Here is a 27,842-nt window from a genome sequence, read left to right on the forward strand (position 1 = left end):
CTAATAACTTGTAAGGTATAGCACTATAAATTTATGAGGATCGTAACTGTTTGTGAGATATAAGTGTATTTGCAATATGTATAAGAAAAATGCAAGCAATGTTATATACTTTGTAGTTACGGGCTGTTCTCTGTGGGATTGATTGACCAAAAGAAAAGACTGACTGAGAATATATAGTATATAGGAATAAAAAAATACAAGATAAAAGATGATAGCACTGGAAAAAGACGGAAGGAGAGAGTTTATGAAAGGGGATCTTACTATACTTCGGACTGAGAGACTGGGTGAGTGTTACTGTGCATGTACAGACTCTGTATAATGTAACATAGTTTCAATCTAAAAGATTTTTTGTTGCTTAGATACATTTTGTTTGTTGTGTGATTCAATGTTTCAATGAATGTAACAGTTGTTTGAATTGTCGGGAATTGTGAGAACCTGACTAGTGCTGGTATTGAAGGGCAGGGGTTAATAGTGAACTGACAAATTTGTGATGTATATGTGAAGAACATGTGTTATAATGTACCAAAATTCAAACTATGATTAATGACAGTGTCAATTTAAAATGATATATGTCCTAAATGTAGTATTCGTAGTATTCTGTAAATAGAACAGTTAATTAAATTGTCGGGGATTATAAAAATCTGGCAGATGTTATTATTGAAACAAACATCTATGGTGCACTATCAAAGTTTGTTAAATGTGCTTGAAAAAATATTGTATTTTAATGTGTAGTATTTTAGTCTATGATAGATGGTAATGTCAAATTTTAATGATAATCCTTGCAATGACGTCACGTCCCTCATCCCTTAAAGAATAAATCAACCGGAATTTTTTATTTTTATTGTATATATAGATGTTGCTTATATATGATTTACTTACTATGTTGTTCTTTGTTTTTGGTGTATACACCGGCTGATTAAATTGTCGGGAGTTCCGAAAGCCTGATTGGTAATGATATTTAAAGGCAGGAGTCTGTATTTGACCATTACATTTGTTATACATGCTCGAAGAACATGTAAATTGGTCTGTTATGATTCAGACTATTTTCAATGACAGTTTCGATATATAAAGGTATATTACTTAATGCATTATTTATTATATTATGAAAATATATCGGCTAATTGATTTGCCGGGAATTTGTGGGGATCTGGCAGAGACTAGTATTGAGAAAGCAGGAGTATGTAGTATACTGTCTAGTTTATTGAATATGCTTAAAGAATATATTTTTTAATTTATTGAAATTTGATCTGTGTACAATGACAGTATCAATTATTCATAATATTTTAAAGGGGACAACAATTCCCACAACCACTAGAGACCTTGGAAAATTGTGAGTGTTGATATGTGGGCAAAAAAATAAATAAATAAAAAAAGTCTGGAAGTTTGAGATTTCATGTATTACATATAATTTTTGATCTATGAATATATTTTAGTGGGCCTTTGGTAGGGCATTATAGTAGTATAGAGCCTAATGTCTGTTTGATTATGGCTATTTATTCTAGAATTACTTAATTTAAAGTGATTAATTGACGTTTATTGTTTACTCAATAATGGAACATCAAGTCTTTCCTTAAATTGAGACCATTGGGTACTCGTGTTTGAAGCCTATATATCCAGAAGGCCTCTCTGGTGTGGGTCTTATATTTGATGTCCCCTCCTCTTTTGGGTGTAAGAATTTTTTCAATGGCATAGCATCTAAAGCTGTTAGTTGAACGATTGTGTTGATGAACAAAATGCTTCGCCGCATTTGATATGTTGAGTATATTTGGGTTACGGATATATCCTAGATGTTCAAGAATTCTGGTTTTTAGTTTCCGGTTGGTACATCCGATATATTTGAGATTGCATTCTATGCATTCTATGGTGTATATAACCGAGTCTGAGTTACAGTTTATGTAATTTCTGATAGTAAATGTATTGGTATTTGTGGAATTTAAAAATACTTTTGTTGGGGTTGCATAATGGCAGACCTTACAAGGCTTTTGGCCACATTTATAGAACCCCTTGTGTTCTAGCCAAGTTGATTTGGGTACATTGGAACTGAAGAATGAAGGGGAAAGGGAACTACTGAGTGAGGGGGCTTTGCGTGCCACGACTCTGTAACCTTCTTTTAATATGTCCGCTAACGCCTCATCCTCCATTAGCATTGGAATGCGTTTGGTAACAATCTTTTTGATATCATTGAATTGATTGCTTTGGCCCAAGACCAAGGTAGGTTTATTCGGTTCTGAACTCGGGTGTGCTTGTTTGTGTATTAGAAGGTCGTTTCTGTTTTTTTTGGCGGTAATATTGATTGCTCTCTTTAGTGACCATGTGGGGTAGCCTCTTCTATATAATCTATTGTTGATTTGTTGTTGTTCCAACCTAAATTGGGTATCTGTGCTACAGTTGCGTTTAGCTCTGTGGAGTTCTCCTACCGGGATGGAGATAATGGTAGATTTAGCATGATTACTGTGAGCATGCAGAATTGTATTGCCGGCTGTGGGTTTCCTGAAGGTTTTTGTTTGTATGGGGAAATTGTTTACGCCTGTTAATTCCAGATCTAAGAAAATTATAGTGTTTCTGTCAAGAGTTGATGTGAAGCTCAAATTAGACGTATTAGTATTCAGAAATCTGACAAAGTCTGGTATGGCAGATACATCCCCCTTCCAAATGAAGAGGAGGTCATCTATGTATCTGCCATACCAATGGATGCTGTCACTGAATGGATTAGACATGGAAAAAATGGTGGTTTCCTCCCACCAAGCCATCACGAGGTTGGCTAGTGAGGGGGAAAATTTGGACCCCATGGAGACCCCTCGCAATTGCAGGTAGAAGGTGCCATCAAACTCAAAATAATTGTGGGTCATCAAAAATGTAAGTACTTGTAAGATGAACGTCTGAAGTTGGTCACTGTAATCACTGTGCATGTTCAGATGGTGTTCGATTGACGCATGCGCTACGTGATGGGGAATACTGGTATACAGTGATGTGACATCACATGTTAGCCAGGTAAAGTCTTCACACCATGTTTCAGTGTGGAAAGCACGGAGTACATCCGCTGTGTCCTTGAGATAACCTGGCGTATGTTGGGCTATAGGCTGCAGCAGGGAATCAAGCCACTCAGATGTTTTCTCCAAAAGAGAACCTATACCTGACACAATAGGTCGCATTGGTGGAGGGACAGTGTTTTTGTGGGTTTTGGGCAATGCATGCATTATAGGTGTAATAGGATGGTTGACATACATGTATTCTGTTTGTTTTAATGTCAGTGAACCATTCCGTAGCCCTACGTCTAGTAGATGTTTAATATCTTTTTGGAATTTTGAAGTGGGGTTATCTTTCAGAACTTCGTAGGTATCATGGTCAGCTAATAGGTTTCTGATTTGAGTTTTATAGTCATCTTTTTTCATAATGGTGATACTCCCACCCTTATCAGACATTTTAATGACAATGTCCTTATTATCCTGGAGAGTTTTTATTGCTTTTTTCAGGTTGATGGACAGATTCCTCGGTTCTTTTGATTTGTTTTGAGTGTCCATTAGAAGTTGTAAGTCCTTTTCCACCATTGCTTGGAACCGATCCATGTTGTCTGTCCTTGAGGTAGTTGGGTAAAATTTGGTGTTTGACGTTTTGAAATTATGGGAAATGTGAGTATTCTTAGGTTGTACTTCTGTATTCATGTTTTCCAGACATATTAGAGTCCTGGATTCTTCAAATGAAAGGGTGTCATGGTTAGGTATGTCCTTTTCCCATTTGTCTTCTTGTGTATTGGAGGATGACTTGTCAATTAAGGTGGTTACTTCTTTATGTTCGGTTTCGTGTGACTTAGGATCTTCCATGTAGAAGTGTCTCTTGACAGTTAAGTTTCTGACAAATCTGTTGATGTCCATTAAGGTTCCAAAGAGGTCAAAACTTTTACTGGGGGCGAAGTTTAAACCGAGGGATAATACCTCTGCTTGCTCCTTGGTAAGTTCCAGACTTGAAAGATTGATGATGTTCAGATCGGGTACGGATTCTTGCGTGAGCGGAGGCGACGGCTGTGTTCCTGATCCATGTCTATGTTTACGGCCGCCCCTCCTTCCCCGTTTTTTGACAAGTGTTTGTCTTTGTCAGGAATGTGTCTAGATTTGTATCCTCTCGTGTTGTCAGTATCTGATCCATCATTGTCGCCATCAGCGGAATCAAAATCAGTGGAACTGAAACTTACTCTATGTTGGTAATTTCCATAGTTTTTGCGGCGTTGTCGTTGTTTAAGGATGGGCTTTATTTGATTATGTGTTCTTGTTCGATTTTTCCACTCATACACCTGGTTATGAGCATAATCATGAAGGTCCCGCTGAAACTTCGTTCTTTTAATTTCGGCTATAGACTTGTCAACTTTGTCTATATTTTGCGTTGTGCGAGAATCCAATGCGATAAACTCTGGTGAGCTGGGGAATGAATCTAGCTTGGTTTTGGATTTTGAAATTTCCTCCTTTAATTCCACAAGCTTGAGCTCCTCCTGTTGTATTATGAGTTCCATAAGTTTTAGTGAACAACTAGTGAGGGTCTGATTCCATTCCTTGCAAAAATCGTCAGAATAATTGAAGGATGGAATTTTTTTCAGGCGTAAACCTCTAGGTATCATTTCCTTTGTGCAGTCATTTTTAAGGGTTGTTAAATCCCACCAGATTTTTGCCTCTTGTATCATAAGCTTTTCCATTGAGTGAAAAGTATCTTTGATTTCAAAACTTGTTTCACAATTACTTGTCGTGTTACCAAACACTCTGGCAGCCATTTCCGATCGACTCTGATATGCATCAGATGTCATTGTGAGCACGATTATTTGTGTCCTTTGGGAAATTAATTGTTAAGCACAGATTCTCAGTTCTCGACTTCCTATTTGGCAGTGCTATACAAATATAGTTAAAATCAAGAAGAAATCAGCCACTTGACATAGTATATTTTTGGCAGTATGTTTGAAAGGAAAAAAATTTTTTTTTTCTTTCTTTTTTATTCTTATATTGAGAAAAATATTTTTTTTAGACTGCTGTCATAAACCCCATGTAGCGTTAGCAATATTTGGCATCACGATATGTGGGAATATCTGTGGATTATCAGATCGATGGGAGCGCGTAAGGAAAAGCCGATAATAAATGTAGAAAAAAAGATTGGATTCCTCCAGCTCACCTTATCGTATGAGTAGACTTGCGCGCGGGTCCTCGTGTCGGCACACGTATGAAGTACAGGAAAAAACAAATGGATCCAGCGCTGTGTCCTTGAAGTTTGTTTAAAAACGGAAACTATTTCCAAGTTTTAATGAAAAATTGGTATAAAAACAGGTAACATTACAAATAGATATTCTCTCTGCAAAGTATGTAGAGTTTATGATTAACCACTTTCTTCCGTGGTACAAAAAGAAGAACCATGCCTTCCGTAGCAAAATTATCTTCATGCATGACAATGCACCATCTCATGCTGCAAAGAATACCTCTGTGTCATTGGCTGCTATGGGCATAAAAGGAGAGAAACTCATGGTGTGGCCCCCATGTTCCCCCTGACCTCAACCCTATTGAGAACCTTTGGAACATCCTCAAGCAAAAATGCAAGAATTGTGAAGGTGATATCACAGAAGGGGTCCTATGTTAACATGTAACTTGGCCTGTTAAGTTTTTATTGATTGAAAGAGCTTTTGATTTCTGTAAATATGACCTCCTGATGCTGCAAATTCAACAAATTACCATTTTAGTTCTCTTTACAACCTTTAAAATGTTTTGATCTCTGTTGTGCATAATAATTTGAAACAGTGCATTTTGAGTTTTTTACTTCTAAAAAAAATCTGTTATCATTAGGAGATTTGTTCAATAAAATTTGCATTATACTCCAACGGTTCATGGCTTGAAGATTATACTGACTGTCATTTGCATCGACTATTTAGGAAAATCAGTGAAAAATAACATTTGCATAATAATTTGGAATGTGGTGTATGTAAAACTATGTAGAAATGTAAATACACTACCGTTCAAAAGTTTGCGGTCACCCAGACAATTTTGTGTTTTCCATGAAAACTCATACTTATATTTATCAAATGAGTTGCAAAATGACTAAAAAATATAGTCAAGACATTGAGAAGGTTAGAAATAATCATTTTTATTTGAAATAATCATTTTCTCCTTCAAACTTTGCTTTCGTCAAGGAAATTTACAGCAATTACAGCATTGAAGACCTTTGGCATTCTAGATGTTAATTTGCTGAGGTAATCGGGAGAAATTTCACCCCTTGCTTCCAGAAGCCCCTCCCACAAGTTGGATTGGCTTGATGGGCACTTCTTGCGTACCATACGGTCAAGCTGCTCCCACAACAGCTCTATGGGGTTGAGATCTGGTGACTGCGCTGGCCACTCCATTACAGATAGAATACCAGCTGCCTGCTTCTTCCCTAAATAGTTCTTGCATAATTTGGAGGTGTGCTTTGGGTCATTATCCTGTTGTAGGATGAAATTGGCTCCAATCAAGCGCTGTCCACAGGGTATGGCATGGCGTTGCAAAATGGAGTGATAGCCTTACTTATTCAAAATCCCTTTTACCTTGTACAAATCTCCCACTTTACCATCACCAAAGCAACCCCAGACCATCACATTACCTCCACCATGCTTGACAGATGGCGTCAGGCACTCTTCCAGCATCTTTTCAGTTGTTCTGCGTCTCACAAATGTTCTTCTGTCTGATCCAAACACCTCAAACTTCGATTCGTCTGTCCATAACACTTTTTTCCAATCTTCCTCTGTCCAATGTCTGTGTGCTTTTGCCCATATTAATCTTTTCCTTTTATTAGCCAGTCTCAGATATGGCTTTTTCTTTGCCACTCTCCCCTGAAGGCCAGCATCCCGGAGTCGCCTCTTCACTGTAGACGTTGACACTGGCGTTTTGCGGGTAATATTTAGTGAAGCTGCCAGTTGAGGACCTGTGAGGCGTCTATTTCTCAAACTAGAGACTCTAATGTACTTGTCTTGTTGCTCAGTTGTGCAGCGGGGCCTCACACTTCTCTTTCTACTCTGGTTAGAGCCTGTTTGTGCTGTCCTCTGAAGGGAGTAGTACACACCGTTGTAGGAAATCTTCAGTTTCTTGGCAATTTCTCGCATGGAATATCCTTCATTTCTAAGAACAAGAATAGACTGTCGAGTTTCACATGAAAGCTCTCTTTTTCTAGCCATTTTGAGAGTTTAACCGAGCCCACAAATGTAATGCTCCAGATTCTCAACTAGCTCAAAGGAAGGTCAGTTTTATAGCTCCTCTAAACAGCTAAACTGTTTACAGCGGTGCTAACATAATTGCACAAGGGTTTTCAAGTGTTTTCTAATCATCCATTAGCCTTCTAACACAGTTAGCAAACACAATGTACCATTAGAACACTGGAGTGATGGTTGCTGGAAATGGGCCTCTATACACCTATGTAGATATTGCATTAAAAAACACGTTTGCAGCTAGAATAGTCATTTAGCACATTAACAATGTATAGAGTGTATTTCTGATTAATTTAATGTTATCTTCATTGAAAAAAACTGTGCTTTTCATTCAAAAATAAGGAAATTTCTAAGTGACCCTAAACTTTTGAACGGTAGTGTATTAATATTAAAAGTCAATGTGTATATGGATAAATATGTATGGTTTATTTATTTTTTCAATGATAAAGGACTTGATCAGGGAAAAAGGGTGATTGTGTTTTATTTTATTACTTGAAACTTTTTTTTTTTTTTTACATCTTCTATTTTTACTTTTTTTACACTTTTTTTTAGTCCGACTAGGGGACTTGAATGTCCAATGATTTGATTGCTGTACTAATACATTACACTACAGTGCAATGTATTAGGACTATCAGTTGTTCACTGACAGCAAGCCAACCAGGCCCCGGGCGGGGCCGAATCGGCTTCCGTAATGGCAGACCAGGAGGCCATTGTTAGGTCTCTTGTTGTCATAGTAGCAGTCGACAGCCCTGCCATCGCATGGCAGGGCTGCCAATTTTCTACAAACCACTAAGATGCAGCGATCGCTTTCGATCACTGCATCTAAGGGGTTAATGGCAGGGATCGGAGCTAGCTCCGGTTCCTGCCGTTACAGCAGGGTGTCCGCTGTAACATACAGTGGACACACACTGCTGATAAACGCCGGCTCAGCTTCTGAGCGGTAAGCTTAGCCGGCCCCATCTTGCCATTGATACCGAAAGCCTTTTAGGCCCTGCCTCCGAGCGGGGCATAGGAGGCTTCCATCACTGGCAGAACGGGAGGCAAGTATTAGTCCTCTGGTTGCCGTTGCAGCCACCGGCAACCCAGCGATCACGTTGCTGGGGTGCCGGTTGCTAAAAACCCCTCAGATGCTGGGATCTCTATTGAACGCAGCATCTGAGGGGTTATTCGGCCGGATCGGAGGCTAGCTCCGGTCCTGGCCGTTACATCATGGTGTCAGCTGTATCTTCGAGCTGGCACCCGGCGGTGATGATGCGGGCTCAGCTCCTGAGCCCACACTATTAACGATACGGCGGATGTAGGGAAGGGGTTACGGTGCATTACTGTTTGTATTATGTATGGCCTGAGGAAGAAGCTAGTCCAGCGTTGAAAGGCGTAACCTTTATTTATTAAATATATTTTGATGGGGCGCATGCGCGCAGCTGAACATGGCAGACGCGTTCTAGCCAGGCTCCGCACCTCGTGAAGGAATCCCAGCATATATATTGCTAACAGCAGACATCGAGACCCATAAAAGATAGGAGAAGTACCTTAGATGCCCCGGGCATCCACCTATGGCCAGAGGGAGCGGCAGACGGGGCAAGCAAACCCAGGCTCAGAGGTCCGTGGCAGACATGCTGATGGCGGCGCCGAACATGGCGGAGCAGGGCCTGCTGCAGCAGGAGACACAGATACAGCCCAGCACATCGGCGTTGTCGCAGGACTATCCTCTGCTCCTGCGGGAGCACGGCAGTGCATCACCATCGCAGGCACCGGAGGATTCGCAGGCAGAGGGCCCGATCCCGGACCTGGGAATGCCGCAGCCAGCGCCCGTTCACGTGCCACAGCACTCGCTCATGCCGCCGGTCATTACTTCCGGATTGACAGAGGACGCCATCTTTTCCTTCATATCAAGAGCCATGCAAGCTCAGATGGGGGAAATAAGCTCCAAGATCGCCGCTGTACACCAAGATCTACATAAAGTGGGGGCTCATATGCAGGCTATTGAAACCAAAATGACCTCCATCACTGCAAGAGTTAATCAGAATACCATATTTATGGAGGACCTGCAGGAGCAATTGGAGGAGGCGGACACCAGATTGAGGACCTGGAAAACAGATCCCGATGCTATTATTTCAGGATCAGAGGGGTCCCGGAATCTCAAACGGATGTACCAGCGGTGGTTCGTATGCTACTTACTACCTTGATACCTGATATATCGGAATCACATAAGGAAATTGACCAGGCCCATAGAGCATTGACAGCCATGAGGCGGGATGGACTTCCCAGAGATATTATAGTGAAACTCCACTATTACTCGGTTAAGGAGAAAGTGATGGAAAGAGCTAGGAAGCTTCCGGTGATCACCATTTGTAATACCGCGATACAGATATTTGCGGATCTGGCTCCCCAAACCATTCAAAAAAGGCGGATGCTTCGCCCTATTCTGCAGACCCTCAAACACCATGCTATTCCATACCGGTGGGCATTCCCATTTCGTCTCCTTTTCATGCGCAATAACAGGCAATATGGCTTCTCTACGCTACAGGAAGGGGAAGATCTTCTGAGGGACTTACATATTCTACCATCCCAGGATATGTCCAGCTCCCCCAGACTCCCTATACAGGATCCTCCGTTGTCACCACTATGGCGCACCCAGGGAGGCCGTCCAGACGCGCCTTGGGAACAGAGGGTGAACTCTCGTCGTCAACAACTGAATCCTCCATGACGGGTAGAGGGCCGAATATAGAAGCATTCATTTTATTTTTCCTTATTCTTCATATCGGCCTGAGATGTCTTCAAACAACACTGATGTTGAGTTTCAGCCTGATACCGCCAGTTGCAGTTCTCAGGGGACTGGGAGCCGTGGCTCCATACGTTGGGGTCGTTATGGGGATTTTTGATTCCCACTTATAGTATTGAACGTTTGTTTATAGGCTGGCCCGAACAAGGCGAGGAAGGTTCTTGATGTGTCAAGGTCGCAGTGAGTTGGTATCCCGGCCATAGATATGTTCGGTTAAAGATGTGAAGTTTGCTTTACCTTATTATTAACATGTGAATGCCTATTACGCTCAGGGATGATATATGTTATGGGGTTGAATGTCTGGGTACATATTTACGGAAATGCTGTGCCTTCACGACGGTCTGCTGTCCCCATTTTGCAGTCTTTTCTTGACTGCCTAGTCGGTAGACTATGTTCAGTATTACTGATATTTTGTGTCTGTCCTATTTTTGTTCTGTTTCTCACTCCCTTCCCTTTCCCTTCTTTCCTATTTTTGACCTTTGTCTCTATGGCTGGATCCCAATCAGCACATGGTTCTACCTTCTGCTCTATAATGGCGGTCCTGGAATCTACTAAGACCTATAGTTTACTCACGCATAATGTGCAGGGCCTTAACTCCCCGATCAAGCGTCGAAAAGCTTTCTTGTACTATAAATCTTCTCATGTTGATATACTATTTTTACAGGAAACGCATTTCTCTACCTCCTCTGCTCCATCGTACTTTCATAGACACTACTCGCAAAATTTTTTGGCTAGTGCCTCTACTAAGCACAGGGGAGTGTGCATATGGCTGTCTCGGTCGGTCCCGTTTACATCTCACAAAACGATCTCTGACCCGGATGGCAGGTACATCTTGGTCACGGGTCTGTTACACAAATCTCCGATAACCTTTATTAACTACTATGCCCCGAACTCCAATCAACCGGCGTTCTTCGAAGGCATGTGGCGCAAGCTTCAAGCGTCGATAGAGGGCCCGATAATTATGGGGGGGATTCTAATATAGCTTTAGATGCGTCCATGGATAAATCCCACGCATCCAGGGTGTGATTTATTGCTCCTACGTCAACCAGCATACAAGTAGCACGTTTCTTCCATTCGGTGGATGTCATAGATGTCTGGCGGGATTTTAATCCCACAGCAAGGGATTATACTTATTTCTCCTCAGCCCATAATATTCACACCCGCATTGATCATGTTATGTTGTCAACTAGCTTACTCCCTAAGGTCACGGACGCTAGGATTTTGGCTACACCCTGGTCTGATCATGCCCCGATTGTGGTTCGGCTGTCAGATTTATGTGGGAGACCTCCCATCTCCTCTTGGAGATTGAATGAGTCACTACTATCGGATCAGGAGATGGTCAAAGAAATCCAAAGGGAATTGGACACATATTTCCTACTGAATAAGGCACCAGACACCTCGATCATGTCCAATTGGGCGGCTCACAAAGCAGTGATTAGGGGAAAATTCATTCAGATAGCCTCGCGTAATAAGAAACGGTCGAAAGAGGTACTTGCGTTAAAGGAAAGGAAGTTTGCGGATCTGTCCGAGCAATTTAAAACAGACCCATCGGCAGCTATCAAAGCAAAATTGGCGGAAGCTAGAACAGAATTAAATTTATGTCTGACAAGCTGGGCGGAAAAAAGCCTGCGATGGTCACAACATAAGTTTTTTTCACAAGGGGACAAACCGGGAACATTACTCTCCAGACGCCTTACACCCCGATTTAACACCTCAACACCACCGAAATTGCGCTTGGCGGACGGATCTCTATCACAGAACCCCACAAAAGTTTTAAAGGCCTTTCATGATTTTTATTCAGCATTGTACTCGGCACCACCTCAGTTTGATAAAAATAAGGCTACGGTCTTGCTGGAAACAGCATTCCCTACTAAACTTTCCCAAGGGGATAGAGAAATACTGGATGCTGAATTTAGTTTGGAAGAGGTATTGGATGTTATTAAAAATCTGAAGGCTCACAAAGCCCCGGTGCCAGATGGGTTTTCTTCAGGTTATTACAAACACTTTAGGGAGGTCTTGGCCCCGCACATGGTTGAACTGTTCAATGCCTATCGGGAGGGTAATAACTTGCCTCCTTTTTAGAATTTAGCTTACATACATCTCATTCCCAAGCCTCATACAGATCAGGCCAATTACCGCCCGATATCCCTTCTCGATGTGGATCTTAAGATTATGACAAAAATTCTGGCGGTTAGATTGAATTCGGTCCTCGCCACATATATACATAAGGACCAGGCGGGGTTTATACCCTTCCGCCAGGCGGAGGACCAGACGAGACGGGCTGTGGATATTATCTCAGCAGTCCGCTCTGGGTGGGATGGTACTTCCGGACGTCAAAGTATGTTATTAAGCCTTGACCTTCAGAAAGCCTTTGACTCGTTATCCTGGGAATATTTGTTTTATGTCCTTGAAAGGATGGGCTTTGGTTCCGGCTTTTTGTCTATTCTTAAGATCTTATATTGTCTCCCTACAGCAAAAATAAATTCTAGGGGATTTATGTCGGGAGTCTTTCCAATATGCAGAGGAACGCGACAGGGATGCCCGCTATCGCCCTCCCTGTTTGCGCTGGCTATTGAGCCGTTGGCCAATCTCATACGAGATTCTCCCGACATTAGGGGAGTGAAGGTGGGGGGAGTAGAACATAAATGTGCATTGTTTGCGGATGACATTCTGCTTTTTATATCGACACCTCTCACATCCTTGCCGAATCTCTTTCATATTCTTGATTAGTTTGGCAAGCTGTCTGGGCTTAAGGTCAACCACTCCAATTCGGTGGCAATGAATCTTACATTACCAAATGGGGTAGTAAAGCTCATAAAACGTAACTTTGATTTTCATTGGGATGCACGCAGATTGACGTATTTAGGTATCAAATTGACACCCACCATAGAGTCCCTCTACAAGGACAACTTCCCTCCACTTTTTCAACATTTAGCTACAGATCTCACTAGATGGTCCCCTCTTAATCTCTCATGGTTTGGTCGCATTGCCTCCATCAAAATGACGATTTTGCCCAGATTGCTCTACTATTTTCGCACGCTCCCTATCGTGGTCCCTCAGAAGGCGCTTAGAAAAATCCAAGGGCTCATTATGTTGTTTATTTGGGGTTCTAAAAGACCGAGAATACAGAGACAAACTTTATTTACCCCTAAAACTGCGGGGGGGTCTGGGGGTTCCCAATATCCATTACTACCATGCAGCACGTCTTGCGCAGCTTACAGATATTTATGTGAGGACCATACTGCCCTCAGTGGACGCAAATTGAAACGGCCGCATGTGCCCGTTTCCCGCTGGAAACGCTATTGTGGATGGAGTCCTCGGACAGGCCTCTGGTTCTCTCCCCTGTGCTTTCTCAGATGTTACAGCTGTGGGACTCGCTTAGAAAGAGATTCCATATTAAATCACCCCATAACCCGCTTATGACTATCACAGATAATTCTGCCTTTCCTCCGGGTCTGCGTAGAATGGAATTCCGGTGGTGGCTCAATAAGGGGTTTTACAAGGACTTCTTTATAGGGGGGGGGGGGACATTAGAACTTTGGATTACTTTAAGGACTCACACTCGATGCCCCCATCGGAGCATTTTAGATACATGCAGATACACCATTTCTTGTTGGACTGGAAATCCAGGCAGGGGGACTACTGTACATTAACTACTTTTGAAAGACTGTGCTGGCTCTCTGGCCTACGACGTAAAATATCCACGATATATTCCGATCTGGTTACTCCGGAGGGTAAACTCCCTTACTCGGTGTTAACACGATTTAGGTACGGTGGTGGAATTGGAGCAGTGGCGGGAGATGGCATGTATGACCTCGAAACTATCTATCAACACATCCTTGGTGGAAGCGGGTTATAAGGTATTAATGAGATGGTATATGGTCCCCACTCGTATAGCTCGATTTAATCCATCTGTGGATTCGTACTGCTTTAGGCAGTGTGGTGCGGAGGGCACGCTAATGCATATTCTGTGGGAATATCCAGTGGTTGCCGCCTTTTGGAACCAGGTATACCAGCTTATTAACACAGTGATCCAAGTCAAACCCCCCAATGATGTGATTACGGCACTGCTATGTGGTCCTATTCCGGAGGGTCGGGCCCCCGCATGTAAATTTCTCCGATATGTGTTCCTGGCAGCTAAAATAACTATTGCTAGGGCTTGGCGATCATCTACGTTGTCTATGGATATGTTGATCGCTAAGATCTCATGGATAATGGTCAATGACCACCTAACACATCTTCTAGCTGGTACATTAGACAAATTTGACGCCATTTGGGACCCATGGAGGAATCGCGCACTTTCGTGAACACATAGAGATGGTCACGATATCCCCCTACCCCACACCTCTCCTCCCCCCTCCCCACCCTTCTTTTGGTTATTATGTGTGTTTTTGTTTTGTTTTTTTCTTCTCTTTTCCTTTCTCTCTCCCATAGAGGCCACGTTATGGTACTCTATAAAGCAATGTGATGTCAAGGGTAGTTACCTATGTTAGCAATGAATACATTTATATTCTCTATATTTTGCAAGAGTTTTGACATCATGACAGACCTGTAATGTGAGATTTATTGTAGGCCATGTTGGTCTAATACTCTGTTTAATTGTATTACTGAAATGCAAAAGCTGAGACTCTGCGAGTCTGTGTTATTACTATATTATTATTTTACAAAACTGTTTAACAAAAAACTATTGAAAACAAAATAAATATATTTTGATTATTTCTATATGTGTAGCAGCGCCGTTTGTGGTCCTATATTTTTTATGGATAATATACTCTTCTGGGAAGGATTTCTACAAGATTCTGGAGTGTGTCTGTGGGAATTTGTACCCATTCATTCAGAAGAGCATTTGTGAGGTCAGACACTGATGTGGATGAGAAGGCCTGGCTTGTAATATCTGATCTAGTTCATCCCAAAGGTGTTGGATGGGGTTTAGGTTATGGCTCTGTACGGCCGATTCCTGCCATTAAACCCTTAGATGAAGCAATCACCGCATCTTAGTGGTTGGCAGCAGATCGGCAGTTCTGCCCTGCAATCGCAGGGCTGCCGACTTCTACTGTGGGAACAGGAGGCCTAACAATGGCCTCCTGCTCTGCCATTACGGAAGCCGATTAGGTCCCGCCCGGAGGCGGAGCCTAATCGGCTCGCTGTCATTGAATGACTGACAGATCTAATACATTGCACTACATAGGTAGTGCAATGTATTAGAAAAAAAAATTGACAGTTGGACCTTCAAGCCCCCTAGTGGGACTAAAGAAAAGTGGAAAATAAAGTTGTAAAAAACAATCGCCCTTTTTCCATTATCAAGTCTTTTATTATTGAAAAAAATAAAATAAACCATACATGTTTGGTATCACCGCGACCGTAACGGCCTGAACTATAAAAATAGTATGTTATTTATTCCACGCGGTGAACGGCGTAAAAAAAAAAACCTGTAAAAAACAATGAATTTCAGTTTTTTGGTCACGTTGCCCTACAAAAATTGATATAAAAAGTACTCAAAAAGTCGCATGTATCCAAAAATGGTACCTATAAAAACTATAGCTTGTGTCGCAAAAAAACAGCCCTCATACAGCTCCATCGACGAGAAAATTAAAAAGTTATGGTTCTGACAACATGGTGACAGAAAAAATACATTCTTTTTACAAAAGTAATTTTATTGTGCAAAAAGTTGTAAAACATAAAAAAGTGCTATAAATTTGGTATAGCCGGAATAGTACTGACCTGCAGAATAAAGTTAACATGTAATTTATAAAACATGGTGAACGCTGAATAAAAACAACTAAATAACTACGCCAGAATTGCTGTTTTTTTGGTCATCTTGCCTCCCAAAAAATAGGATAAAAAGTGATCAAAAAGTCGCATGTACCCCAAAATGGTACCGATAATAACTATAGCTCATCCCGCAAAAGAACAGCCCTCATACCACTACGTCTATGATAAAATGAAATAAGTTAAGAATCCAATAAGTCAGGAAAGAAAAATATGCGGTTGTGCAGGCCCGAGGGGAACGCTTCTTCTGTTTCAAGAGACGATTTTTTAAGGCCCTAAAATTAGGGAACCAGGAAGGGGAGGGCCCAAATATATCTGCTGGAAGCAAGGGTGCCCGTATCATACCAGGACAGCACTTTCCCAGCAGAGTTCCCCAAACTGCAAAGGTGCAGAGTTTGGCCAAAAGGGGGATAAGAAAGGACACCTTTTATCAGTGCGACAACGGCCTGTGCAGAAAGGATTGCATCACAACGTAACACACATCTATGGATTATTTTGTTGTGGTTTTTACCCTATTATTATACCACCTGACTATGCCCCTGATGTACTCTGCCCAGCTTACATATGCCCCAAATTATAAACTAAAATACCAGTAAAACTCCAAACAAAACTACTATCAAGTAAAATCCACGCGATAAAAGCCAAATGGTGCTCCCTCCCTAAACCCAAACAGCTGTTTACCATCACATATATGGCATCGCCATACCCGGGAGAACCCTTTTAACAATTTTTGGGGTGTGTTTCTCCAGTGGCACAAGCTGGGCACGACATTTGCCACTGAAATGGCATATCTAAGGAAAAATTAAAATTTTTACTTTGTACCATCCGCAGCGCAATCATTTATGGAAAAGACATGTGAGGTGAAAATGCTCACTACACCCCTTAATAAATGCCTTGAGGGGTGTAGTTTCCAAAATGGGGTCAAAAGATTAGGGCCACATGTAGGGTGTTTGTCACGAAGGGTCTGTGGACCCACTGGGCCGTACCGCCTTGGCGGTAAGGCAGCTGGCCAACAGGGCGCAGGTAATAGTCTATAGTTCTATAGGTACCTGTGGCAGCTCAGACAGCAGCAGGGCAGGCTCGGCTGGGACGTCAGACGAGGTGTAGCAGGTCAGACGTGGATGCAGCACGGTACGACTTTGGCACAGCTCAGTGCTAGATCAGGAATGTATAGAATGCTAGGAACAGGAACAGGGACTGGAACAGGTAACACACTAGGAGGCCATCACATAGACAAACTAGGGAACACAACAATGCTCATGCATCGAACTCGGGTGCTGGACCCCTCTTATAGTCCAGGGTACTCACGGGTCAAAGTTCATCCACAATGTCCGGTGCACGCGCTGCCCCTTTAAGAGCGGGCACGAGCGTGCGCGCGCACCCTACGGGATCCGGCTGAGGTGAGTGGACACGAGCGCTGGCGTCTCCTGAGGAGGAGGCTGGGGCCAGCGCTTGCCGACTCGTGGCTGCGGCTGTCAGGAGGGGAACGGAGCTGACAGCCCGCAGCCACGGACATTACAGTGTTTCTAAAACCGGGAAACACAGCATAATAATTAGAGAGCTTTCTTGTTATTGTGGCACAAGCTGGGCACCACATATTGGCATATCTATGGAAAAAATAAAATTTTCACTCTGCAACATCGAGTGCACACTAATTTCTGCAAATATACCTGCGGGGTTAACATGCTCACTACACTCCTAGGTGAATGCCTTGAGGGGTGTCGTTTCCAAAATGGGGTCACTTGTGTGGGGTTCCCACTGTTTTAGTCCCACAGGGGCTTTGCAAATGTGACATAGCAACCAGAAACCAATCCAGCAAAATCTGTATTCCAAAAGCCAAATGGCACTCCTTCCCTTCTGAGCCCTACTGTGTGTCCAAACAGTAATTTATGACCACATATGGGGTATTGCCGTACTTGCTTTACAAGTGTTGTGGTTCTTTTTTTCTTTTATTTATTGAGAAAGCCTTGTGGTAGGCTTAGATACAGGGTCCCACAGACAGTATCACACATGGGCCCTGTATCTAAGCCTAACACATGTGTTACTAATAGTTTTTTGTGTGTTTTCTTACAGATTCGGTCATTGGACTACGTCGGATTCCAGGACTACATCGATGACGGCTTTTTTATTATCAATAAAATGGTTAATGAGGGTTGTGTGTTTTTTTTTTTTTTATTTCAATAAAATATTTTTTCTATGTCTTTGTGTTTTTTTAAAACTATATTACTACCGCCTTTGTAATGGCCGCCGGCTGATTGACAGCGTCCATTGCTAAGGTGGGGCTTAGTGTTAGCCGGTGCAGAGGCTAACACTAACCCCTATTATTACCCCGGTACCCACCGCCACCAGGGATGCTGGGAAGAGCCAGGTACGATCCAGTACTTAACCATCTGTAGTGATGCTCGGGCAATGGGGCGGCCGCAGGCTAGTATTATCAGGCTGGGAAAGGCCTTGAACAGTGGCCCTTCCCACGCTGGTAATACTAGGCTGCTGCTGCTTTATTGTATCTGGCTGGTTATGAAAAATTGGGGGACCCAACGTTTAAAAAAATAAAAATTTTTTTTTTTAAATAATTGGAAAGAACGATGTGGGGTCCCCCCCAATTTTCATAACCAGCCAGATACAACACAGCAGCAGCAGGCAGCATTACCATGGCGGGAAGGGCCACTGTTTTTGGCCTTCCCTATCCTTGTAATGCCAGCCTGCGGCCGCATCAGTGCCTGACCGTCACTGCAGATGGTCGGGTACTGGTTCGTACCCGGCTCTTCACAGTACCCCTGGTGGCGGTGGGTACCGGGGTAATAATGGGGGTTAGTGTTAGCCTCTGCACCTGCTAACATTAAGCCCCGCCTTAGTAATGGAGGTTGTCAATCAGCCAGCAGCCATTACTAAGGTGGTAATAATAAAGTTTAAAAAAATACAAGCACATAGAAAAAATATTTTATTGAAATAAAAAAACAACCCCCATTAACCATTTTATTGAGAATAAAAAAACGCTGTCATTGAAGTACTCCTCGAATCCGAAGTAGTCCAACAACCGAACTTGTAAAAAAACACAAACACACAAAAATAATTAGTAACACCTAAAGAAGCAAAACAATTATTATTCTTACCTTTCCCTGGTCCAGCACTGGAGCTGCAATGTCAGCGAGCTGGGCCCTATATCTAATCCTATCACGTGTGATACCATCTGCTGAGCCACTGTATCTAATCCTCTCATGTGTGATACTGTCTGCTGAGCTACTGTATCTAATCCTCTCATGTGTGATACTCTATCTAATCCTATCATGTGTGATACTGTCTGCTGAGCCACTGTATCTAATCCCCTCATGTGTGATACTGTCTGCTGAGCTACTGTACCTAATCCCATCATGTGTGATACTGTCTGCTGTGCCCTATCTCTAATCCTATCATGTGTAATACTGACTGCTGAGCCACTGTTTCTAATCCTATAATGTGTAATACTGTCTGCTGAGCTGTGTATCTAATCCCATCATGTGTGAAACTGTCTGCTGGGCCCTATATCTAATCCTATCATGTGTGATACTGTATGCTGAGCCACTGTATCTAATCCTATCATGTGTGATTCTGTCTGCTGTGCCACTGTATCTAATTCTATCATTTGTGATACCCTCTGCTGAGCCAATGTATCTAATCCTATCCATAGTTTATAGGGTCGTAGTGCAATAGATATGCTGTCTCCTATACACACATACACACACACATTTTTTTGGGGCGGACAGATATGTATTGGGGCTATTTCCCCTGACATTTTAAGTTCTTAGTGACGCCCCTGGCTGCTAGTGCTGCATTGTTGGGTCACTTGGGAGACCCAGCGATGCAGTTGAATGCTGCGGACGGTCGGCCATGAGAAGTTTGCGGGGGGGCCAATAAGGACTTTTGCATCGGGGCCCATGAGCCTTTAGCTACGCCCCTGCGGGAAGGGGTTAAAATGTGATGAATTATTGGGGGTTTCTAATATATAAGGCCCTAAAAGCCACTTCACAACTGAACTGGTCCCTGGAAAAATAGCCTTTTGAAATTTTCTTGAAAATGTGAGAAATTGCTGCTAAAGTTCTAAGCCTTGTAACGTCCTAGAAAAATAATAAATAAATAAGACATATGGGGATGTTAATTAGCAACAATTTTGTGTGGTATAACTGCCTGTCTTACAAGCAGATACATTTAAATTTAGAAAAATGCTAATTTTTTAAATTTTTCATTAATTTTGGTGTTTTTCACAATTAGATACTAAATATATTGAGCAACTTTTGTCAGTAACATAAAGTCCAATGTGTCACGAGAAAACAATCTCAGAATCGCTTGGATAGGTAAAAGCATTCCGAAGTTAATACCACATAAAGTGAAATATGTCAGATTTTAAAAATAAGGCTCTGTCAGGAAGGTCAAAAGTAGCCAAAGCAGGAAGGGGTTAACTACTGAATATTTGCTTGTTTTATAACAGAAAGCTATTTATGACCAAAGCTGTTATATAGCAGCCTTTGACTTTGTCATTAATGTTGTTCCCATTGAACAACATACATTCCTAACACAGGCTCTATTCATTACATATATATCTGAAGTTATAAAGTACCTCCATCCAGGCTAGCTTCACATTACGTTTGTTATATATGCCAGATAATTTTATTAGCCAAACACATGCCAAAAGAGTATCATTTTGACATATGTTTGGCAGGTATATGTCAGTATACATTTGCCTTAGGCCACCTGCACATGGCCGTGATTATGGGCATAGCCGGTGCGGGCAGTCACCCGCATTTGAGGGCCGTGCTCCCATTATAAAGCATGCTAGCACAGTCTGTAAAATAAAAAAATAGGATATGTCCTATTTTTTGCGGGTCATTTCTACGGCCCGGACACCGTCCCGAAAATATACGAGAATGTGTCCGTGGGCAATAAAAATGAATTGGTCCGTACTTTGATCCAAATTACAGTTGCGGATCAATTGCGTATCAAAATTACGGCCGTGTGCATGGGGCCTTAAAGAGGCTCTGTCACCACATTATAAGTGCCCTATCTCCTACATAAGGAGATCGGCGCTATAATGTAGGTGACAGCAGTGCTTTTTATTTAAAAAAACCAATCTGTTTTCACCACTTTAATAGCGATTTTAGATTTATGCTAATGAGTTGCTTAATGCCCAAGTCTGTGTGTTTTTACTTTAGACCAAGTGGGCGTTGTACAGAGGAGTGTATGACGCTGACCAATTAGCGTCATGCACTCCTCTCCATTCATTTCCTCAGCACATAGGGATCCTTTTAGATCGCTATGTGCTGTCTTATACTAACACATTCAAGATACTGAAATGTTTAGACAGTGAATAGACATTCCACGGGATGTCTATTCACAATCTCTGCACTTCGTTACTGTTTCTGTGGTAGTTACAGCAGAGCAAGCGTAATCTCGCGAGATTACGCTGTAGATGATAGGTTACAACGAGATTACGCTGTAACTACCGCAGAAACAGTAACGAAGTGCAGAGATTGTGAATAGACATCCCGTGGAATGTCTATTCACTGTCTAAACACTTCTGTATCGTTAATGTGTTAGTATAAGACAGCACATTGCGATCTAAAAGGATCCCTATGTGCTGAGGAAATGAATGGAGAGAAGTGCATGATGCTGATTGGTCAGTGTCATACACTCCTCTGTACAACGCCCACTTGGTCTAAAGTAAAAACACGCCCACTTGGGCATTAAAGAGGCTCTGTCACCAGATTTTGCAACCCCTATCTGCTATTACAGCAGATAGGCGCTGCAATGTAGATTACAGTAACGTTTTTATTTTTAAAAAACGAGCATTTTTGGCCAAGTTATGACCATTTTCGTATTTATGCAAATGAGGCTTGCAAAAGTACAAGTGGGCGTGTTGAAAAGTAAAAGTACAACTGGGCGTGTATTATGTGCGTACATCGGGGCGTGTTTACTACTTTTACTAGCTGGGCGTTGTGTATAGAAGTGTCATCCACTTCTCTTCACAACGCCCAGCTTCTGGCAGTGCAGCACTGTGACGTCACTCACAGGTCCTGCATCGTGTCGGCACCAGAGGCTACAGATGATTCTGCAGCAGCATCGGCGTTTACAGGTAAGTCGATGTAGCTACTTACCTGCAAATGCTGATGCTGCTGCAGAATCAACTGTAGCCTCTGGTGCCGACACGATGCAGGACCTGTGAGTGACGTCACAGTGCTGCACTGCCAGAAGCTGGGCGTTGTGAAGAGAAGTGGATGACACTTCTATACACAACGCCCAGCTAGTAAAAGTAGTAAACACGCCCCGATGTACGCACATAATACACGCCCAGTTGTACTTTTACTTTTCAACACGCCCACTTGTACTTTTGCAAGCCTCATTTGCATAAATACGAAAATGGTCATAACTTGGCCAAAAATGCTCGTTTTTTAAAAATAAAAACGTTACTGTAATCTACATTGCAGCGCCTATCTGCTGTAATAGCAGATAGGGGCTGCAAAATCTGGTGACAGAGCCTCTTTAAGCAACTCATTAGCATAAATCTAAAATCGCTAATAAAGTGGTGAAAACAGATTGTTTTTTTAAAATAAAAAGCACTGCTGTCACCTACATTATGTAGGAGATAGGGCACTTATAATGTGGTGACAGAGCCTCTTTAAGGCCCCATGCACACGGCCGTACTTTTTGACATACAGCTGCTCTGTATTCTATATACAGAGCAGCTGTATCTACGCGGAATCCTGTACCTGTCAGGTCCGCGGGACTATCGGATTCAGTGTCAGCGGGTCTTGCACGTCTAAGTTCATAACTTAGATGTCATCGATTACAGGTGGATCCTGCGTGGACCCGCTGAAACCTGTCAGTCCAGCGGACCTGACGGATTCAGGTTTTGGTGCATGGTATAGCTGCTCTGTATACAGAATACAGAGCAGCTGTATCTCAAAATGTAAAAAATTATTTTTAATAAAAACTAATTATAAAGTTGCACAAAACACACAGATTGACTTTTTTATATAAAAAAAATTGCTTTCAAAGGTGTACAGTACATAGCCTTTAAGTATTATGAAACAGGTTTTAGTAGTTCTATTACTGTGACGTACTCCCTTCCTGCAGCTCCCTCGGTCTCCAGGACGTTGAGAGTTACTCGCTCGGGCTTCGCCCGACCTGGCAGACTGAGGCAGTCTGCAGCAATGGGAGCTCAGGAGCGTCAGGCCAATCAAGGCCTGGCTGATGTTCCTGAGCTCCCGCCCTCTCCTTATTTAGTTCAGCCTGGGGCAGTAGGCCTTTGCCTGTAATTAGTGTTTCCTAGCCCTGTGCTTTCCCTAGTTACAGACTCCCCTGAGCGACTTGCATTTTACTCCTGTGTTACCCCTGACCCCTGCTTGACTCCTGACTTTCCTTTGCCTTCTGACTTTTGTTTTGCCGCACTCTCCCAGTTTGACCCTGCCTGACTCCGCCTTTTGCGCCCGGACTTGTCCGTGGCGCAATTGCCCTGCCTCTCCCTCCGTGTACTTCCCAGGTGACCCTTTGTTGTTTCGTACTGTCTCTGTCTTATCTGTTTGTCAGTTGCACTTGTACGAGTATAGGGAACGCCGCCCAGTTGTGTTTTGTCGTTTAGGTCGGGTCGTACAAGTAGGTAGGGACAGAGGTTTGGGAAGAACAGGGACCTGTTACCCGTGTATTTGTTCATGACAATTACCTATTCCTTTTTATTGACATTCATATATTGCATTGTTTCATTACATTGCACTAAATACCTGATAACAAACACTAAGATGTACAGTATATAATTATTTTCCTCTAATCCTGAGTCATTGAAAAAGTTAAATATTATACTGACAGATGTGCGTCAGTAAATATGACATGACTGTCATTACATACTGATCAGAGTACCAGGGTGTTTCTATTCACTTAAAGGCACAGTTTATCCAGTGCCTTAATGTCGTTATCTATAACAATATAAACTAAGCAAAGGGCGTTAATAATGTTACATCAAGGTTATTTAGTACGATATTATACCCAATGCGAAGTTCACATTCAAAAAAAATCATATGGTACCATTTATTTATGGTCTGACATACGGCACACAGTACAGAACTGTTTTGCCTACAATGCAGTGCTTAACCCCTTAGGCTGGGTTCACACGACCTATTTTCAGACGTAAACGAGGCGTATTATGCCTCGTTTTACGTCTGAAAATAGGGCTACAATACGTCGGCAAACATCTGCCCATTCATTTTAATGGGTTTGCCGACGTACTGTGCAGACAACCTGTCATTTACGCGTCGTCGTTTGACAGCTGTCAAACGACGACGCGTAAAAATACAGCCTCGTCAAAAGAAGTGCAGGACACTTCTTTCAGACGTAACTTGAGCCGTTCTTCATTGAACTCAATGAAGCACAGCTCAAAATTTACGGCTGTCAGAGAAGCCTCGCAAAATGCGAGGAGGAGCATTTACGTCTGAAACGAGGCAGCTGTTTTCTCCTGAAAACAGTCTGTCTTTTCAGACGTAAAAGCCTGCTACCGTGTGCACATACCCTTAACCCCTTAGTGACCACTAATACGCCTTTTTACGTGATTCACTAATGGGCTTTAGGCTAGGCTGACGCCTTTTCACGTCAGCCTAGTCTAAGTCCTGCACGGGTCTCCCGTGCAGGCAGGAGTCGGGGCTCTGCTGTCTGATGACAGCTGAGCTCCTGCTCCAACGCCCGCGATCGAAGTTTACTTCGATCGCGGCCGTTTAACCCGTTAAATGCCGCCGTCAATAGCGACCGCGGCATTTAACTTTGTTTACAGAGGGAGTGCGCTCCCTCTGTCACCCATCGGCGGCCCGCGAATGCAATCGCGGGTCTCCGATGGGGTGTCATGGCAGCCGGGGGACTGATAAAAGCCCCCAGGTCTGCCCTGGACATATGCCTGTTAGGACGCGCCGGAGGCACGTCCTAACAGATTGCCTGTCAGATTTACACTGACAGGCAATAATGCTCTGGTATACGAAGTATACCAGAGCATTATAGCAGCGATCGGAACATCGCACAGTAAAGTCCCCTAGTGGGACTAATAAAATAAGTTATCAAAGTGAAATAAAGATTATTAATAAAAAGTACAGTAAAAAAATAAATAAAACCATTTTTTTCCATAAAAAGTGGTTTTATTTAGTAAAAGTGTAAAAAAAAAAAAAAGTACACATATGTGGTATCGCCGCGACCGTAATGACTCCATTAATAAAGTTAATATGTAATTTAAACCGCAAAGTGAACACCGTAAAAAAAAAACGCAAAAAACTATGGCGAAATTGCAATTTTTTTCCATTGCCCCCCAAAAAAGTCATAATAAAAATGAATCAATAAGTCCCATGTACCCCAAAACAGTACCAATCAAAACTACGTCTTGTCCCGCAGAAAACAAGCCCAAAAAATCACTACATTGATGGAAAAATAAAAAAATTACGGCTCTTGGAAAGCGACGATGCAAAAACAAATAATTTTAGTTCAAAAGTGTTTTTATTGTGCAAAAGTCGTAAAACATAAAAAAACCTCCACATATGTGGTATCGCCATAATCGTACCGACCCATAGAATAAAGGTAACATGTTATTTACGTCGCATAGTGAATGGCGTCAATTTAAAAACGCATAGAACAATGGCGGAATTTCAGGTTTTTTTTATAATCCCCCCCAAAAAGGTTAATAAAAGTTAATATAAAAATTATATGTACCCAAAAATGGTGCTATTAAAAAGCACAACTAATCCCGCAAAAAACAAGTCCTCATACAGCTATGTAGACGAAAAAATAAAAACGTTATAGCTCTTTGAATGCGACTATAGAAAAACGAATAAAATAGCTTGGTCATTAAGGGCTAAAATGGGCTGGTCACTAAGGCGTTAAGGACGCAGCCTTGTTTTGGCCTTAGGCTCAGAGCCCATTTTTCAAATCTGACATATTTCACTTTATGTGGTAATAACTTCGGAATGCTTAAACCTATCCAAGCGATTCTGAGATTGTTTTCTCGTGAGACATTGGGCTTTATGTTAGTGGTAAAATTTGGTTGATATATTCAGTGTTTATTTGTGAAAAATAGCAAAATTTAGAGCATATTTGAAAAAATAGCATTTTTCTGAATTTAAATGCATCTGCTTGTAAGACAGAGGGTTATACCACCCAAAAAAAGGACGTGACACGGCTTAGAACATAAGCAGCAATCTTTCATATTTTGAATAAAACTTCAAAAACCTCTTTTTTTTAGGTATCAGTTCAGGTATCAGTTCAGTTCTGAAGTGACTTTGCCGTATCAGTACTCAAAACAGCATTTAGAAGGTTTCGGAACCCTTTAGACGTTTCACAGGAATTAAACAAAGTAGAGGTGAAATTTACAAATTTCATTTTTGTTTTGCAGAAATTCATATTTAATAAAAATTTTTTGTAACACAGAAAGTTTTACAGGAGAAATGCAACTCAGGGGTTCAAGGGTTTTTCTTAAGGCTCATCAAATCATATGCTGATTCTCGATGCAATACAAAGTCATCGGGTAAATAAAAGAATGATTTGTCCTGCTTGTTTTGCAATGAAGTGTGCCCTTTACAAAAATGAACTGCTGAGTGTGGACTGTAATCTATAATATAAGTGATTCTTTTAATAATAATATGCATTGGACTGGCTTCTAGCATTATGTAGTATTGTAAGTAGTTATTAAAGCCTGTGCTTCACATTCTTGCTTACTGATAGCATTGTGAACTAGCTAGAATAAGAGAGTAATAAGAAAATAATAAGCATCATATTATTATAGGGGGAATATGTCTGGTTGGAAATACCATCTGACAGTCGAGTACCCATTGGTGCAGTGGTTAAGGATACACGTAATGGACAGACTTTGCTTGTCGATGATGATGGCAAGGTAAGTGTTATACATTGTTTAGCAAAAAGTTTTGGTTACATAAAGTAGAAATTCATGAGTTAAAGAAGAGAAACTAAAGACAGCTATTGAGAGAACCATGTATGTGAAAAGCCTTAGACCTTATTTACACGACAGGGTTTCCTGGCCGTGTGACAGCCGTTCATAAAACGGCCGTCGCACAGCCGCAGTAGGAACAAAAGACCCCTAATGGGGCTATTCACACGACCGATTTTTTGACGGCCCAGGAAACCCGGCCGTCCAAAAAATGGAACTTGCCCTATTTTTGGCCGTTCTCCCAGCCTCCCGGCACCCAAAAAAGTCTATGGGGCCAGGTAATACAAGGCCATCACTGGAATGTGTCCCGAGTGACAGCCGTGTCTTCCGTTGCTCGCTCTCTCTCCTTCTCCTCACAGTGCGAAGTGCATGTGAGGGGGATGGTATTTGTTTGCTCCCTGTGGGAGCGGAATCCCCAATACCCGGCCACAGCTTCGGCAATGCTGTGGCTGGGGGATTGGGGATTCCGCTTCAGAAGTGCTTGACGTCACTGTGTCCATATATGGACACAGTGAAGTCAGGGACTTCTCTTGGAGCGGAAACACCGTCCACAGGGTCGGGGATTCCACTTCAGAAGTGCCAGATGTCACTGGACACAGTGATGTCAGGCACTTCTGAAGCGGAATCCCCGACCCTGTGGCCAGTGTTTCCGCTCCAGGAGAAGTCCCTGACTTCACTGTGTCCATGTATGGACACAGTGACGTCAGGCACTTCTGAAGCATAATCCCCGACCCTGTGGCTAGTGTTTCCGCTCCAGGTGAAGTCCCTGACTTCACTGTGTCCATGTATGGACACAGTGACGTCAGGCACTTCTGAAGCGAAATCCCCGACCCTGTGGCCAGTGTTTCCGCTCCAGGAGAAGTCCCTGACTTCACTGTGTCCATATATGGACACAGAGACGACAGGCACTTCTGAAGTGGAATCCCCGACCCTGTAGCCGGTGTCTCAGCTCCAGGAGAAGTCCCTGACTTCACTGTGTCCATATATTAAAGAATATCATAACTCACCAAGTTCAGTGACTTTATCAAACCACAGACCAAGAATATTTATACAGGCCACGGAATGCCAAAGTGGTAGTGTGCTATACGATTCATAGTAGGGGGTAGATTATTCCTATATAAAACCACTCATCTCTGTATAATCAT

At 42.4% G+C, this 27,842-nt stretch overlaps 1 protein-coding gene across 1 annotated transcript in view; it reads left to right on the forward strand.

The window, feature by feature from the left end:
- MYO7B (myosin VIIB) overlaps positions 1-27,842 on the forward strand; it is a 166,389-nt gene that overhangs the window by 14,560 nt on the left and 123,987 nt on the right. Inside the window, exon 2 of the mRNA XM_075863636.1 lies at positions 26,536-26,643. Within this exon, the coding sequence (XP_075719751.1) occupies positions 26,536-26,643 (108 nt within the window). The remainder of the gene's footprint in view (positions 1-26,535; positions 26,644-27,842) is intronic.

Source organism: Rhinoderma darwinii, chromosome 4 (assembly GCF_050947455.1).
Source record: "Rhinoderma darwinii isolate aRhiDar2 chromosome 4, aRhiDar2.hap1, whole genome shotgun sequence".
Lineage (NCBI taxonomy): Eukaryota > Metazoa > Chordata > Amphibia > Anura > Rhinodermatidae > Rhinoderma > Rhinoderma darwinii.